General features: G+C 38.4%; 1 protein-coding gene across 1 annotated transcript in view; it reads right to left on the minus strand.

The window, feature by feature from the left end:
* Positions 1-16922, minus strand: part of FSIP1 (fibrous sheath interacting protein 1) — a 169580-nt gene that overhangs the window by 138815 nt on the left and 13843 nt on the right. Inside the window, exons 4-5 of the mRNA XM_046652924.1 lie at positions 13503-13657; positions 12062-12155 (exon numbers count right to left, since the gene is read on the minus strand). Coding sequence (XP_046508880.1) covers positions 12062-12155; positions 13503-13657 — 249 coding nt within the window. The remainder of the gene's footprint in view (positions 1-12061; positions 12156-13502; positions 13658-16922) is intronic.

The following is a 16922-nucleotide window of genomic DNA, read 5'->3' on the forward strand; positions in this document are numbered from 1 at the left end:
GGGGAGAATAAATAAATCTCCCATGCAGAATAATTCAAAATAATTTATGCAAATAGTGTGCCTTCAAGGAGGTGAAGCATAACTCCCCACTCCTTCAGTACGGGCTTCACACAGTAACTTCCTTCCAAAGACGACAGTATAGACAGGGGAAAAAATACAGAAATTTTAAAGTGGAGAAATCTGACAAACACTTCCTCAGCAAGGTGACAGTGATGATTCATGTTGATAGTATGATGTGACGTAATGGATGTGGCACTTTAACTCTGTGGTTTTCCTCCCAAGAACATACAACCCTAGTCTAATCATGAGAAAAACATGAATAAATCAAAATTGCAAGAAATTCTACAAAATGCCTGACCAGTACTCCTTAAAACTGCAAAGGTCACCAAAACAAGGAAAGTCTGAGAAAGTGCATAGCCCAGAGTAGCCAAAGGGGACATGAGGACTAAATGTAATGTGGTTCCTAGATGGGTTCCTGGACAGAAAGAGGACATTAGGTAAAAATTAGAAGTCTGAATAAAGTATGGACTTTAGTTAATAATAATGCATCAATATTGCTTCATTAATAGTAAAAAATGTACCACATTAATGTTAATAATAGAGGAAACTCATTGCATGTATATGGGAAATCTCTGTACTATCTTCATAATTTTTCTGTAAATCTAAAATTGTGCTAAAATAACAACTTAAAAAAAAAAACTTCTAGATTTAAAAGAGAGAAAGAAAGGGGCCAGCCCAGTGGCATTGTTAAGTTCACACAGTTCACTTTGGTGGCTTGGGGTTCATGGGTTCAGATCCTGGGTGTGAACCTACACCACTTGTCAGCCATTGACAAGTATGGCAGTGTCCCACATACAAAACAGAAGAAGATTAGCACAGATGTTAGCTCAGTGACAATCTTCCTCAAGGAAAAAGAGGAAGATTGGCAATAGATGTTAGCTCAGGGCCAATCCTCCTCACCAAAAAAGAAAAAAGAGAGAGAGAAGAAAAACATGAAAAAAATTAGAAATAAGAAATGGGACATATAAATAATAAGGAGAATTATTATTTTAAAATACTATATGAAATTTTATTAGTAAAATTTTAAAGATTTTATTTTTTTCCCTTTTCTCTCCAAAGCCCCCCAGTACATAGCTGTATATTCTTGGTTGTGGGTCCTTCTAGTTGCAGAATGTGGGACGCTTCCTCAGCATGGCCTGATGAGAGGTGCCATGTCTGCACCAGGGATCTGAACCAGCGAAACCCTGGGCCCCCACAGCAAAGTGGGCGAACTTAACCACCCGGCCACAGGGCCGGCCCCATAGTAAAATTTTAAATCTCAGTGAAATGGATTCTTTAAAATCTCAGTGACATGGATATATTGCCAAAATTGACTCCAGAAGACTAGTAAACTGAAATACAATAGTAAATATGAAAGAAGCTGAGAAGAGTCAAAGAATTGCCTCCAAGAAATTATTTGAACCAGATGGTTTTTCCAGTGAAATCTTTCAAATTTTTAGGGAACAGATAATCCTCACGTTACATAAACTGTTTCAAAGCATAGAAATAAATAACAGCCAGCCCCATTCATTTTATGAAGTTAACATAGCCCAACAAAGCATACACACACACATACACCCCCAATCCCACCTCTACTCCCAATACCACAACACAGATGCACACGGGCACACACAGTCACATGAACACACACAGAGTTAATCTCACTTATAAACATAGATGCAAAAATTCTGAATAAATACAGCCATTCAAATACGATACTAAATGAAAGGAATAATTCTCCACAACCAAGAAATATTGACCCAGGTATATAAGACTCATTTAGTATTTAAATCTAGCAATTTTAAAACATTAGTTTGGGGGCTGGCCCTGTGGCCGAGTGGTTAAGTTCGCGTGCTCCGCTTCAGCGGCCCAGGGTTTCGCTGGTTCGGATCCTGGGCGCAGACATGGCACCACTCTTCAGGCCACGCTGAGGCAGCGTCCCATGTGCCACAACTAGAAGGACCCACAACTGAAATACACAACTATGTACTCGGCGGTGGGGGGCGTTGGGGAAGGAAAAGTAGGAACAAAAAAAGAAGATTGGCAACAGTTGTTAGCTCTGGTGCCAATCTTTTAAAAAAAAAAATTAGTTTGTCAAGAAAGAAAAACTTTATGATAATTTAAATAGACAATTGAAATACATTCAATAAATTTCAATACTAAGTCCTTATAAAGTTCTCAGAATAGGAGTAGTTATTGAAAAGGACACAAAAATTAACATTATTTCCAGGTGATCAAAGACTAACAAGACTCAAAGCAAACAACCAAAGATATTTAGAATAAGGTGATTTAATTATCACTGAGGACCAGAGGAGAGCAATGTCCCGACTCGAGCAGTCAGACAGAGAGAGGGCAAATGCTACCTTCCTCCACCTTTCAGTTTTATTCAGGCCCTCAACAGATTAGACGATGCCCACCCACATTGGGGAGGGTATGCACTCCCACTCAGTCTACCAATTCAAATGTTACTCTCTTCCAGAAACACCCTCTTAGATACACTCAGAAATAATCTTAACTGGACATCTGGGTATCCTGTGATCCAGTCAAGTTGACACATAAAATTAACCATCACAAAGACTAAATGGATGATGAAACCATTAACCAAGATAGAGAAAACATACAAAAGGAGGAGTAACTTTCAATGATGAGAAGTGTAAAAATTAATAAACAGAAACTTCATTTAAAATTAAATGGGAGGCCAGAATGGGGAGCTCTCACGCCCTGCTATGATTGCAGAGCCCAACGCGAAGAAGAAAGACCACTTTTTCTTGCCCAGCAACAGTTCAGCCAATGAGAGACTGTCACGACTCAGTGACTGAAAAGCCACTCCACTATGAATCCCTTGTCTCCTCCAATGGACTCTGTTTACAACAGCTCTCCCAATTTTCTCTTCCTCTCTGTAAAAGAGTTTCTCCTCTGCTTGTTAAGGGGGACTTGCACATGGCTCACCATGGTTGCAGATCCTGAATTGCAATTCTTTGCTAATCCCAAATAAACCCATTTTTGCTGGAGAAATAACTGGCTGTCTATTTGCTGAAGGCCAACAGAAGTAGAGGGGCAAGGGGAAGGAGAATCAGCAGAGGACAATGAATCCAATAAAAACGTTGCTATTCTACGAGTGGTCAACTGTGTCAAGTGCTACAGAGATGTCAAGTAGGATAAAAATTGGAAGTATGTCACTGGATTTAGAATTTAGGAGGACCACTGATAGCATAGTTTCTATAGTGTGATAGGAAAAAACACACACCATTAAGTTGAGAAGTAAATAGGAGTTGACCTGGTAGCACCAGTAGGGGTGTGGACTATTCTTTCAAGAAGTCTGACCTTCAAGCAAAAGAGGGAACTGAGTGGTACCTGTTTGGGAGTAGCGTGAAGAACTGAGGGAAGAAGTTTTATTTGATGTTTGGTTGGTTTGATGGCTCTCTCATTCTGTTTTAGGACGAGAAGATTTAAACATGATAAGCTAAAGGGAAGGAGCCAGAGGGGAAGAGAGAAACTGAAGCTCTAGGGAGAGAGAGAACGACTGATGGATCAGGAGCCAGGGGCAGAGGGAAAGGGATGGGATGTTATTGACTTTGGCCTTGGAGAAGAAGAGCACTTTTCCTCCACCTAGGGAAGGAGGAAGGGGAATGGAGGAGCACAGTCAGAGTACAATTTAGAGACAGAAAGAAAGAACAGGGAAGGGATTCCCACCCAGCTGATCCATTTTCTCTTGACAGTAAGACTGCTGGACTGAAGGACTTGCAGAAGAGGATAGGAGGTTAAGCACACAGCAACCATTTGGAATAGCCACTCTGGAGAATGCAAAAGAAATTGCTAAACAATACTGAGAATCCAAACAGAGATTAAAGACCAAAAATCCTTAGCTGTACCAGTCAGCAGAGTTATATGATTTTCTTCCTCAGTCCTCTGCCAATCAGAGCAGAGACTATCAGATTTTCCTGGAATCTTTAATCTTAATATCCAAGAGCAGAAGTATCACATTCCTGAATTTCACAGAAAAGTACTTCGAAAGAAGTACTCATAAATTTTGAGAAGCCTGATTGATTAAGATGTCACTGTTTTGTGCTTTATGCACTTATAATTTTGGAGCTGGAGACACAAGAGGCAAATGTGACAAAGGGAAAAAAGAATAATCTCTATCAAAAATCCCGAAAACAAAAGATCCTATCACTAGATGGATCTGTCTCAGAGAGTACTGAATTCTATCTCTATCCATCAGATAAATGCTGAAAACTAAGGGAAAACTGGTATGGCAAAGAGTTTTGATTTTCACACTTCTCTAGAAAAACTTAAAAGTAATCCCTCAAAAATGGAGTGGGATAGGGGCTGGCCCCGTGGCTGAGTGGTTGGGTTCGCGCGCTCCGCTGCAGGCGGCCCAGTGTTTCGTTAGTTCGAATCCTGGGCGCAGACATGGCACTGCTCATCAGACCACACTGAGGCAGCGTCCCACATGCCACAACTAGAAGAACCCACAACGAAGAATACACAACTATGTACCGGGGGGCTTTGGGGAGAAAAAGGAAAAAATAAAATCTTTAAAAAAAAAAAATGGAGTGGGATAGACTTTTAAAATATTTCTGAGATCTCTAGTAAGTATAATATTGTATACTTCAAAACCTCAGGAATTAAAACTTGAGGTTATTATCTCTGAATTATAAAGTCAAAATGTGGCAAAAATGAATTTAATGTGGTTTTTATCTTTCTCTTAGAGTCAAGGCCTCATTTATATCTAGTAGCTATAAATGAAACTACATACACTACTCGATGACAAGTATCTTTTCTGGTTTTTTTTCCTTGCTGTTGGTTATCTGTGAAGTTAGAAGGGGACTAGGTATTTTGTGTTCGGGAACCTGGAAAACAGGCTGGAAATTGCCATTCTGCCACCAGTCCAAAGTCCTTCAAGTTACTCTTAAGAGGTTAATCAAAAGACTGGGAGAGATAAGGAAGAATACTCAGCCTAAGAATTTCCCTTTTTTTAAAGAAAAAAGAAGAAGAAACATAGAAAGTAGGTTTGGGTATGTCTCAGATGTGTGTTTAAAGTTCAAGTCCAAATAAATCTGGCTCTAAATTCAAGTCTTTTAAAGTATATATTTTAACTAGATGCTGCCACCTACTGGACAATTTACAAGGGTTTGCGCTTTCCTGAGAACAAAGAAAAAAATCATGGAGGGAAATAGGGCAAAAGTTTATGTTTTCATAATGAACCTTACAGGAATATTTTACTTTAAAACTTATGGCAATATATAGGCTGATCAAAATAATTTTTTATATTTTTAACTAAGAGTGGTAGCGAAGTTCAGTGAATACCATGGGAAAGAAACCAATCTCAGAATGGAACAGAGATAAGCACTTTCACACCATTCCACAACATGCGGCTACGTTGTAACAGTAGGAATACGACACTTTCAAAACTCAGTGCTATGTGGTCACATTGGCCTCTTGCATTTCAAAAGTTTCCTCTTTTGGAATAAGGTAATAATTATGTTATGTAAAATGTAAAAAAAAAAAAAAAAATTGTAATTAGGCTAATAATGTAGTCTAAAGTAAATATTCTTTTTTGTTTTTAAGATTTTTAAAAATCAAATAAATGTGACTGCTAAATACATGCCAGAGATGTAAAGAGCCAGCAGAAAATTTCATTAAAGAATTCACCTTCTTATAAAAGACCAGTCATTAAATAAGCAAATCTAATTAAATCTGAAGAACCAGGAATACAATAACATCATCTCTTCACTTTGGTAGACGGGTCAAGTGTGGGCTAATCAAGACAGACGGTAGCAAGAGCGTAGGGAAAGAGACATTCTGTTCATCTTATCGTGTCTTTTATTCCCATTTCCTTTTACATCAACTCTACTTTTGCATCTTATCTGCTTTGTGCACAACAAACACTGCCAAAACACAATAATTGACTAATAATTCAAAATCTAAAAACTGAAACTCTAACATGATAATGTTTAAAGCAATGATTCTCTCTGAAGATAGCTTTCAAGCCCCTGGTCGCTCTAGTCTTCAGCTCATTAAGTCCAACTGATTTCCACGGTAGAAAATTTGCACTCTAACATTACTGTAAACGTCTACAGGGTCTGCACAAGTCATGTGGCTCCAGAGAGACAACTGTGAGCTCTAGAGGTTTAAGCCAAATATACACGCCACAAGCTTTAAAAATTAAATGTTTTTGATAGTTCTGAGTAGATTTCGAAGAAAGGGAAACTGAAAACAAAAGTCACACCCCCCAGGGCCAAAAGTTCACTTGGTAGTGAACTCTGTGACAGAAAAGGTTAATGTCAAAAGACCACCATGGATTCCTTTACAGAGCAGCCTGTTTTAAAGTCCTTGCTCCAGAGTCAACCACAAGCAGGTGTGGCTTCTTAGAAATGGCGCATCCACTAGAGAAATCAGCATTTAGCCCAGCTTTCTAAGATACAGACGCTGAGGTACTGTCACATTCGGCATCGCATTCCTGACACTGCCCATGTTTTTTATTTGGAATAAGAGATGTAGTCTCAGTTCTACGAAAGTGTAGAATTTCTGACAGACAAGAAAGAAAGATTATCTTCATACAATAGTCTTTAGACATTTAAGTTAGTAAAAAAGCATTTTATAAGCTATAGGTTTGGAGGTGCTTTGCAGTCTTTTTTCATACATAATGCAGTCATTGATAAACAATTCTGAGAGAGAAAAAAAGGCTTGAGAAAAACATGTTATTCCAAAACACTTTTGAAAAAGACAACAATATACCTGCCCTAATAAAATGTTACAAAGCTACAATAATCACAACAGTACAATACTAACATCAGCACAAACAGAAATACTAACGCAATAGAACAGAAAATTTGGAAATGGACCCAATTAGTGCATGCTAAAGTTAACATTTCAAATGAGTGGGGAAATAATGGATCATTCAATGAAAGGTCTTGAGATAACTAGCTACCAAATTGGGGGAAAAAACCTAAATCAACTCTCTACCTCATATATGACATCAAAATAAATTCCAAGTAGATTGACATTGAAAATTATTTCATAAAATAATAACTGTACTAAAGGAAAACACAGGCACATTTTTATATTATCTTAAATTGGAAAAGGCCTTTTTAGGCAGAGTAACAATTAATGATAGCATAAATGACTAACAACTAAATAAAAAACATTAACTTTGTTAGGGCAAGAAATACCATAAAACCAAAGAAAAATAAGTTATAAAAAATGGTTTTGATATTTATAACAAATAATTAGTATCTTTAATATGTAAAGGAGTCCTTCAAATCAATAAAAAGGAACATCTCACTTTATAAAAGAACAAGTGATTCACCAAATGGCTAAACAAAAGAATAAATATTCAATCTCCCTGACTATCAGAGAGATACAAATTACTGTGATTCTATTCTAAATAAATAAAGCTTTAAAATACTTACAAAATCCATTGTTGTGGGTATAAGAAAACAACATTCAGCTACGATGTTGGTGGGAATCTAAACTGGTACAACCTTTCAATAAGTCCATATGGATAAAAATCTTTAAAAAGTCCAACCCCTTTGACTAAGTTATTTCTCTTATAGGAATTTATTCAAAGGTGTATTAGTTTCCTGTAGCTGATGTCACAAATTAACACAAACCTAGTTGCTTAAAACAATAGAGATTTATTCTCCCACAGTTCCGAAGGCCAGAAGTCCAAAACCAAGGTGTCAGTGGGGCCCCTCCCTCCAGGGGCTCCAGATGAGATTCCATCCCTTGGCTCTCCCAGTTCCTGGCGGCTGCCAGCATTCCTTGTCTCAAGGCCACATCACGTCAAATCTCTGCCTCCGTCTCCACATTGCCATCTCCTCTTCCGTGTGCCTCTTCTCTCTCTGCCTCTCGCTTATAAGGATACTTATGACGGCATTTGGGGCCCACCTCCATATTCCAGGATAATCTCTTCATCTTAAGATCCTTAACTTAAGCATACCTACAAAGACCTTTTGTCCAAATAAGGTGACATTCACAGCTCCTAGGAATGTGATGCAGATCTCTTTTGGGGGCCTTTTGTTGGCCTACCACAGAAGGTAATAATAGAATAATTGCCTAAGGATGTTATTGCAGCATTATGTATAATTGAAAAACAAAAGAAATAATCAAAATGTTTAATAGTGGGGTATTAAACAAATGATGGCACATCCACACAGTGAACTAATATACAGTGATTAAAAATAATGCTGATGCGGATCATTCCAGTTTTCCATGGTTACACTAAAAAATCACCCAAAATTTAGTGGCATATAGTAACAATTATTGCAGGCAAGATCTACTGATAGCTACTAAAATTAGTGGGCAAAATTTTGAGGAGAAACAGGATATTTGCATAGTCTTAAGGTATCTCCCCCAAGATATTTATTAATTGCAAAAGGAAAAATAGTAACTTTGGAGTAGAGAAAGCTGGCAGACACCACCTTCACCAAGTTTTCAAGGTTAACACCACCAGTAATAAGATATATCAACATCGGGTACCCTGGGTGTGGCTGACTCAGAGCACATAACTTCCAGAGTATTCTTGCCAAAAATGTATACCCTCCATCTAATCAAGAGAGAACATCAGACAAACTGAAATTGAAGGATATTTTACAAAATAACTGACCAGTACTCTCCAAACATGTCAAGATCATGAAAGACAAGGAAAGACTGAGGAACTGTCACAAATTGGAGGAGACTCAGGAGACATGACAACTAAATGCAATTTGGGATCCTGGATTGAATACTAGAAAATAAAAATGATGTTAGTGGAAAAATTGGTGACATGTTAAGAGGGTCTGTAGTTTAATAGTACTGTAAAATATTTATTTCTTAGTTTCGATCATTGTACTTTGGTTATACAAGATGCTAACATTAGAGGAAGCTGGGTAAAGAGTATATAGGAACTCTGTGTTATTTTGCAACTTTTCTGTAATTTTAAAATTATTTCAAGGGGCCGCCTCCATGGCCGAGTGGTTAAGTTCGTGCACTCCGCTGCGGTGGCCCAGGGTTCGGATCCTGGGCGCAGACATGGCACTGCTCATCAGGCCACGTTGAGGCGGCGTACCACATCCCACAACTAGAAGGACGTGCAACTAAGACATACAACTGTGTACGGGGACGGGCGGGGGGGTTGGGGAGATAAAGCAGAAAAAAAATTTTTTTTAAAAATTATTTCAAAATAAAAAGTAAAAACCAAAACTTAATTGGCATAAAACAGTGACCATTTTACTATGCTCATGATTCTGTGGGTAATTTTAGGGACACGGCAGAAATAGTTGGTCTCTGCTCCACCATGAATGGGGCCTCAGTTGGTGCGGCTGCATTTGGTTGGAGATGTCTGCCGCAGCTCAACTGGGGCCACACGTCTAGCCTTGGCTATTCCCCACATGATGTTGGCTAGGAATGAGATGTCCGAGGTTGCTCCTTCATTCACATCTCTGGTGCTGCGCTGAGACAGCTGGAACAGTTGGTGCAATCTTTCTGAGGGCTGTTGCAACAAATGACTATGGAATGGACGGCTGAAAACAACAGAAATTTATTCTCTCACAGTTCTGAAAGCTAGACACCTGAACTCAAGGTGTCAGCAGGGCCATGCTCCCTCTGAAGTCTCTAGGGAAGAATCTTTCCTTGCCTCTTCCCAGTTTCTGGTGGCTTCCAGCAACCCTGGGCGTTCCTTGGCTTGTGGCTACATCACTCTACTCTCTGCCTCTAACTTCACATAACTTCCTCCCTATGTCATTGTGTCTCTGTCTCTCCACATGTCTTCTTTCTCACAAGGACACCAAACTTTGGATTGAGGGCCCACCCTAATCCAGTATGACTTCATCTTAACATTACATCTGCAAAGATCCTATTTCCAAAAAAGGTCATATTCTAAGGTTCCAGGTGGACATGAATTTTGGTGGGACACTACTGAACTCACTACAGGCAGGAACCGGCCAGCATCACTCTCTCCTGTGCAGCCTCTCCATAAGGCTTGGTTGGACTTTCTCACAGCATGGCAGCTTCCCAGCTTTCCTCTGAGTGAGGCTTCCAAGAAGAGAAGCAGAAACTGCTTAATGGCTAGATCTGGAACTAGTGTAGTATCATTTCTGCTGTGATATTTTGGTCAAAGTAGTTGTAGGCCAGCCCAGACTGAAAATATAGGGAGAAATAGACTCCATCTAAATAAGAAGTGGAATGAACATACATAGAGGGAAGGAATTGATGGCAGCCATCATGGAAAAAAGCTCCCACACAGATCTATTCTTACCAACAACTACAGGTGCTCATGAGATACAAATTAGTGAAAAATAGGTTACAAAACACCAGACATGTAATTTGATCCCATTTTTATTTTTCATTTTTTGGTGAGGAAGATTGGCCCCGAGCCAACATCTGTTGCCAATCTTCCTCTTTTTTGCTTGAGGAAGACTGTCGCTGAGCTAACATCTGTGCCAATCTTCCTCTGTTTTATGTGGGATGCTGCCACAGTGTGGCTTGACGAGTAGTGCTAGGTCCATGCCCAGGATCTGAACCTGCAAACCCTGGGCTGCCAAAGCGGAGCATGCAAACTTAACCACTACACCACTGGCCCGGCCCCCCCACTTTTATTTTTAAAAATATATATATGAGGCCAGGCCCAGTGGCCTAGTGGTTCAGCATGATCCCTACATCCATATACATATGGATATTTGTACTAAAAATGTCTCAAAAGATAAAGAGTAAACAAAAATATTAACAGTGATTATATCTGCAAGTTGACAATGTAGGTGACTGTAATTTTTTTCTTCTCATCTACCAATATTCTCTAATGTAGATTATACATGGGTTACTTCTGTAACAACATAGAAGAAGTAGAAAGTAAATAATCTATGATTTTAACAGGCAAATTTTTTTTGATGTTTCAATTAGGATATATAAATAGTATGGTAAATTTCAATAAGGCCAATCTAGATAAAGATCTATCACATAGAAACTCAGGAAGAGTCATTTTTTTAAAAGGTCCTTAGTCATAGAAAGGGCAACCCAGATGGGGCACCACCTTCCTGAGGAGAAATATTTGATGCATTCTGAACCCAAATCCCTCAGGCCTACGCAGCTGCTGAGCTCTCAATGCTGGGTCCAGAAAGGAACGAACCCAAGGGAATTTCATCCACATCAAAGCTCATGCTAAACAGTTGGAGTAGCCTGAATCAAGTTCTTGGGGGTCTACAATGTTAGACATTCACTTTGTAAAAGAAAAATGAAACCCAAGATTCTCAGAGAAATCAGAGGCCCCTGGTTAGAGTCAGCCTAAAGCCCCAGCAGTACAGATGACCACTTCCATTACCTTAAAGGATTTCAGAAGTGTCCCGCCAAAACATGCCAACTGCCTCCCAATCCATAAAATTTTCACTGCTATGTAAGTAGGTTAAAGGTTACACGACTCCATAATACTTGAAGAAGAAGAAGAGGGGGAAGAAGAAGGAGAAGAAGGAGGAGAAAGAGGAGGAGGGAGGAGGAGGGAAGAAGTGGGAGAGAAGGAGGAAGAGGAGGGGACAAGAGGGAGAAAGCGGGGAGAAGGGGAAGAAGAACCATAAACACACATACACACAAGGCGGGGGAGGAGAAACGTACAAGCAGGATTAATTGGCTGGTCTCAAAAGCAGGACTGTGGGAGAACAGGAATAGGACAAGTCAGTAACGGGTTTTTATGAACAAGGTTGCAGAGGCCTGAGTGAGACACCTCATGGGAGGATTCTAGGCGGTTAGGGGACCATCTTCATAAACTGGGTGTCTAGAGGCATCTAAGAGGCACACAGAAGTAAAGGCAAAGACACGCTTTGTCTATTTCCTGATTTTTCCCTGCTGCGGAGCAGTTACAAACCGTAGAAGACTGTGAAACAACCTAAATTGAGGGTGTTCCAAATCATCCTACCGAATGTGATCATTTCCCCTAAAGAAGAGGTAAACTCACAGAGAAACAGAAAAAACAACTGAATTGGGAATTTTACTTTAATCCAAAGAGTCTACGACTCTGAGATAAAAATAAAGATGACTAAGTTTTACTCACCAACAGTTTTTTCGGATCCAGCAGTCAAAGCTAGAAACTTTTTTGTATTTTCCATCTCCTCATTAATTTGCAAATCTTCACTGTTTTTTGCAAACTAACAAGAGAGAAATAAAAGTTTAAACATGGGAAAAGAAGGCAACTATACTCACCGATATTTTTTTAAATTCCAGCATGGTTTCCAATTGTGTACATACAAACAAGAAGGCTCAGGTCATTTCTATTCGTTTAATTAGGAAAATTTGTTCATGTTTCCTGTTCCTGCAAATTTCCGTCAATGAGTATTCCCAGATAGAGTTGAAATATATGTCTATCATGATATGATAATTATCTTGCCTGAAGTTCCTTGAGTTTCTGTTTAATATTTCTATAACTAATGAGTAACCTAAAGGAACATCATCAAATTAGAATTCCAGACATTTCAAGATAGATACCATATTTTATTATGTTTCTAGATATCATTCTTGTTTCCAAACAAGTAAAAGTTTGCTTTTAGATTCAATAGGAATAAGCGACAGGCTTTTCCTGCTAAACTTTATACATATTATTTCTCTAGTTTTTAAAGCACTGCATTTTGTATGTTGCTTTCTTTCCATCCCAGTGGTCTTCCTAGGAACCTTGTCAAAATGTATTCTTAGTTACTTCACTATTAATTCATATAATTCTCTAGGAAATTTCCTCGAAGGCAGTCAACTGATCAAGGAGGAATTTACCAAAAACAACCAGTCTGTTATTACAATGTTCCTTACCATGAAAGTGTTCTCCTGTGAGGGACAAAGTTCAAATATGAGCCAATGGCTACACATCAAGTCAGTGCCAACACCGGGTCAACTTCCACCCCTCAATATCACAGAGAACAAAAGGTCCAAGAAGACCAAGGAAAGTTAACCGAGCACTAGAAATTTATTGAGACGGAAGCAAACAGAACATGGTCCAGACCTCAAGCACTTTACAGCTTCCCAAAGAGATCTTAACCAGCATATGCAACAGTAAACTCCCCCTCTTACTGGTCACAAAGTTTACTCACAAAATAACGGTAATCAGGGGGTTAAGTTTTTGTGTGTTTGTGTATTTATCTCCAAACTGTAAGAGTGCTGAAGAAAAAGCAGACAGACATACTCGATGAAAGTAGGCACCATATCCCTTTTTGTTCCAGGGATGGAGGAGCCCCAGCCTGACAGTGGTGAGAGAGGCCTACTGCACTGTCCGTGAGGAATGAACACACAGTGCAGTGCCTGACTGCACTGCTGCAAAGTTACCTTCTCCAGTTCCAGAAAACTACCGCCCTCACCACCCCCATACACACACACACACCACTGCCCTAACTCCACAAAATCAATCACTACCGGCAGACCACGTTAACACCAGCACAGTCCATGCTTTTCTTACTCATCTTAGAGGAAACTCTTTCTTACATATCAGCATATGGTTACACGGTTCTTACCTTAAGTTCTTCCCACAGCTTTATTCTCATTTCTAGGCCTCGCTTCTTAATTTCTCTTTCTCTATATTGTCTCTTCGCTAATATCTTATCAAGCCTCCTCATCTTCCGAATAGCGTCTTGAAGTTGAGAATCTAATTCTTTCAATTCGCCTTCATCTATATTGTGTTGAAAGTAGGAATGAGCTCGAAGTTTAATAAAACCATGAAGCTTTGTTTTAACTATTTGTTCTTTCGTTCAACAATCGTTTATGGCTGATGGTAATAACTAACACTAGTGCCATGTATCTTGATTTACAAGGTGCTTTCACACCTATTTTTTGGTATAATTATCCACCAACCCTGTGAAATAGACATGTATCTCTATTTTACAGTTGAGATAACTGGGTTCTTTCAAATAGCTAATAAATTACAGCACTGAACTCAGAAGTGGGTCTTGTATGATTTTAAATGCCAAATTCTTTCTCCTTCATTTTGCTATACCTTCTATATTCATAACAGTCAAGGAACAAGGACTAAGGCCCTGTTCTAAAGCTGCTTCAGACTAACTGAAAGAGCAGGCACGTACACAAACAGCTACTGCAAACTCGAGCATGTCATGAGTGATACACAGTGGTTCCAACATACAGAAACAAAGTCAGAAAAGGACTCCATGTAACCAGACACCTTTTATCTACGCCCCTCCCATGTGTTCTATTTTCTTGAAGTACCTGAAAATGTTCTTGAGTTGTGGATAGTTAATAGTAACTTATTTGAAACTAGGCACTCTTTAGCACTTTCATCATTCAGTTTTAACTTATGATTCATGATAACACTAATAACAGCAGCTAATAGTTATAGAGTTACCTGCTAGGCACAGTGTTAAGTGCTTTATTTACATGCATTATCTCATTTAATCCTCATCATGTCTCTGTGAGGTGGTATAATTATTATCCCCATTTTACAAATTAGTAAACTGAGGCTAATTTGTAACTGAGTCACATACATGTCCCTGATGACATAAGTAATAAATGGCAGAGTCAGTTTCCACTCAAATACTTTTGACTCCAGAGCCAAAGCTATTCACCACCAGGCAATACTTCCCTGCGAAGTCTGATGAAAGATGATAATCTGTCAATGTGCACAAATGCTCAGATACTAAAGTCTCAGCCTCCTCAGGTTAGATCATTAGAAATGGCATATCATGCTAAGAAAGGCCAAATTTTACAACTTTTGAAAATCTGAAGAGCCCAGTGACATTTCCCTATAATGTGTGTCACTTCCTCTTTAAGAAAAATGAGATATTTTAGAGGGAATCAGCTTACCCAAAAAGAATACTGATCTTATTAATAAGGGGGCTCTGCAAATCTTATTGCTCACGTACTTCAAATGCAACAGCCTCCAGATCTAATCCCCACCCGCCAACCCTGGCATTCTCATGCTCCATGTACACAGGCGGTCTATACAGCAGGCATTTTGAAGTAACTCATGCAGTACTGAAACAACATAAACAAATACAAGGTAAACTGGGCTGATGGCTAATCTCAAGTGTAATACCTTGTTTCCTGTTAACCATACTCCTGAGTCACCTGGCCTAACTTTGAGAGCTGACCTCATCCCAAACATATTCTAAATCAGTAGTTCCCAGAGTTTATGATCTCAGCTTCCCTTTACAGCCTTAAAAATTGAGAACGCCAAGCAGCTTTTGTTTATATAAGTTATATCTATTGATAATTATCATATTAGAGATTGAAACTTAAAAATATTGTAAATATTTATTCATTTAAAAATAATAAGCATGTTATTACCAATCACATGTTAACATAAATATAACATTTTTACGACAACTATATTTTCCCAAAAAAATTATTGAGAAGAATGGCATTGTTTTAAATTTTTCATATCTGGCTAATAGAAGACAGCTGGATTCTTGTATCTGCTTCTACAGGCAATCTATTGCAATCTGTTGTTTCAGTTAAAGTATATAAAGAAAATCTGGTCTCACACAGACATGTAGTTGGAAAAGGAAGGAGAAATTCAATAGCCTTTTTGGATGATTGTGGATATTCTTCTTTGACACTACATCAAAACTCAACAGACAACGGGTAATTGAAATCGGTAACCTTATCAGTGAGCCTTTTGTATTTGTTCCATTAAAATCCATGGATCTACCTTTCATGTTGAATGGATCTTTTACCCAGCATTGCTAGTTTGGAAATCCGTGGTTCACTGAATTATGCACATCTTCCAAATGTTAACACATTTCAGTATACAATATCAAAAAATCACATTTGTTAACATTGTCACCAATTTTTACCAGAAAAGTCTAAGTACTGGGAAGCTGTCAAGCTCAGTGACATATACAAATTTTCCAAAATTCTAATTTTCACTTGAAAACTCAAATTTTATCATTGACAAAAAATACAGTTGTTTTCCTTGAAGTAACAAGCTCATTTCATTTTTCTTTTAAAAATCTGCCAAATACCAAGGTCTGAATGATAATAGTTTGTCTGTCAGTCCTTCTTTCAAGTATAAATGGTGTTCCATTAAAAAAGCGGCCAGTTCAGCTCTCAGTTTAAACTATCACACAAGTACTTTTCCTCAAAACAAACTTCACGCTTTGGTACACAGCAGAATTGCTTTATGTGTACCCCCCATTTCACCACACAGGATATTAAAAAGATGTGGCTTCAAAGGTGAAGATTTAATAAAATTAATAATTTTTACTGCTCCATCAAGGATGTTCTTGAGTGACACCGGCTCTTTCTTTTCTCTGCCAGTGCCTGGTCATGAAGAACACAGTGACTACTAGTACAATTTGGTGCCACTGACTTGATTCACACTAAAGCACCAATGATTCTACCCACCACTGCTACTGTACCATCAGCGCACGTGTTCATTCAGTATGCAAAAAGGCAAACAGCATTATTGCACTATCGTGATGAATTATATTACTGACATATCAGTATTAGGACAAAAGTTTTTAATTTACAGAGCTCCTGAAAGGGTCTCAGAGACCCCCAGGGCTCTGCAGACCACGCTGTGAGAACTGTTGTTCTAATTCACTCTGACCAGAATTAATCTAATAACCATGAAAAAAGGAGTCTATTAAAATCCAAAATTTATTAAGTAGGACAATCCCTAAAAAGGCATTTATAAATTGCAGGATACATTTTATTGTACAATTTTAGTCATCAAAAAGATCAATCATGTCATAAAATGCAGAAACACTTTCCACTTGATTAATGTAAAATGACAACAATAACAATTTTATGAAATGGCATATTTTATTATTTTTCTAAGTATATTTAGGGACTCAATATTCTTCCAAATAAAAACTGGTGATTGCTTGCTCACAAAAAGCGATTATTTTTATTATCATTATTTCTATTTAGCTGATTAAAAAACATGTAATTCTAATATTTTAACTATAACATCTGTAATT

Source organism: Equus quagga, chromosome 2, assembly GCF_021613505.1.
Source record: "Equus quagga isolate Etosha38 chromosome 2, UCLA_HA_Equagga_1.0, whole genome shotgun sequence".
NCBI lineage: Eukaryota > Metazoa > Chordata > Mammalia > Perissodactyla > Equidae > Equus > Equus quagga.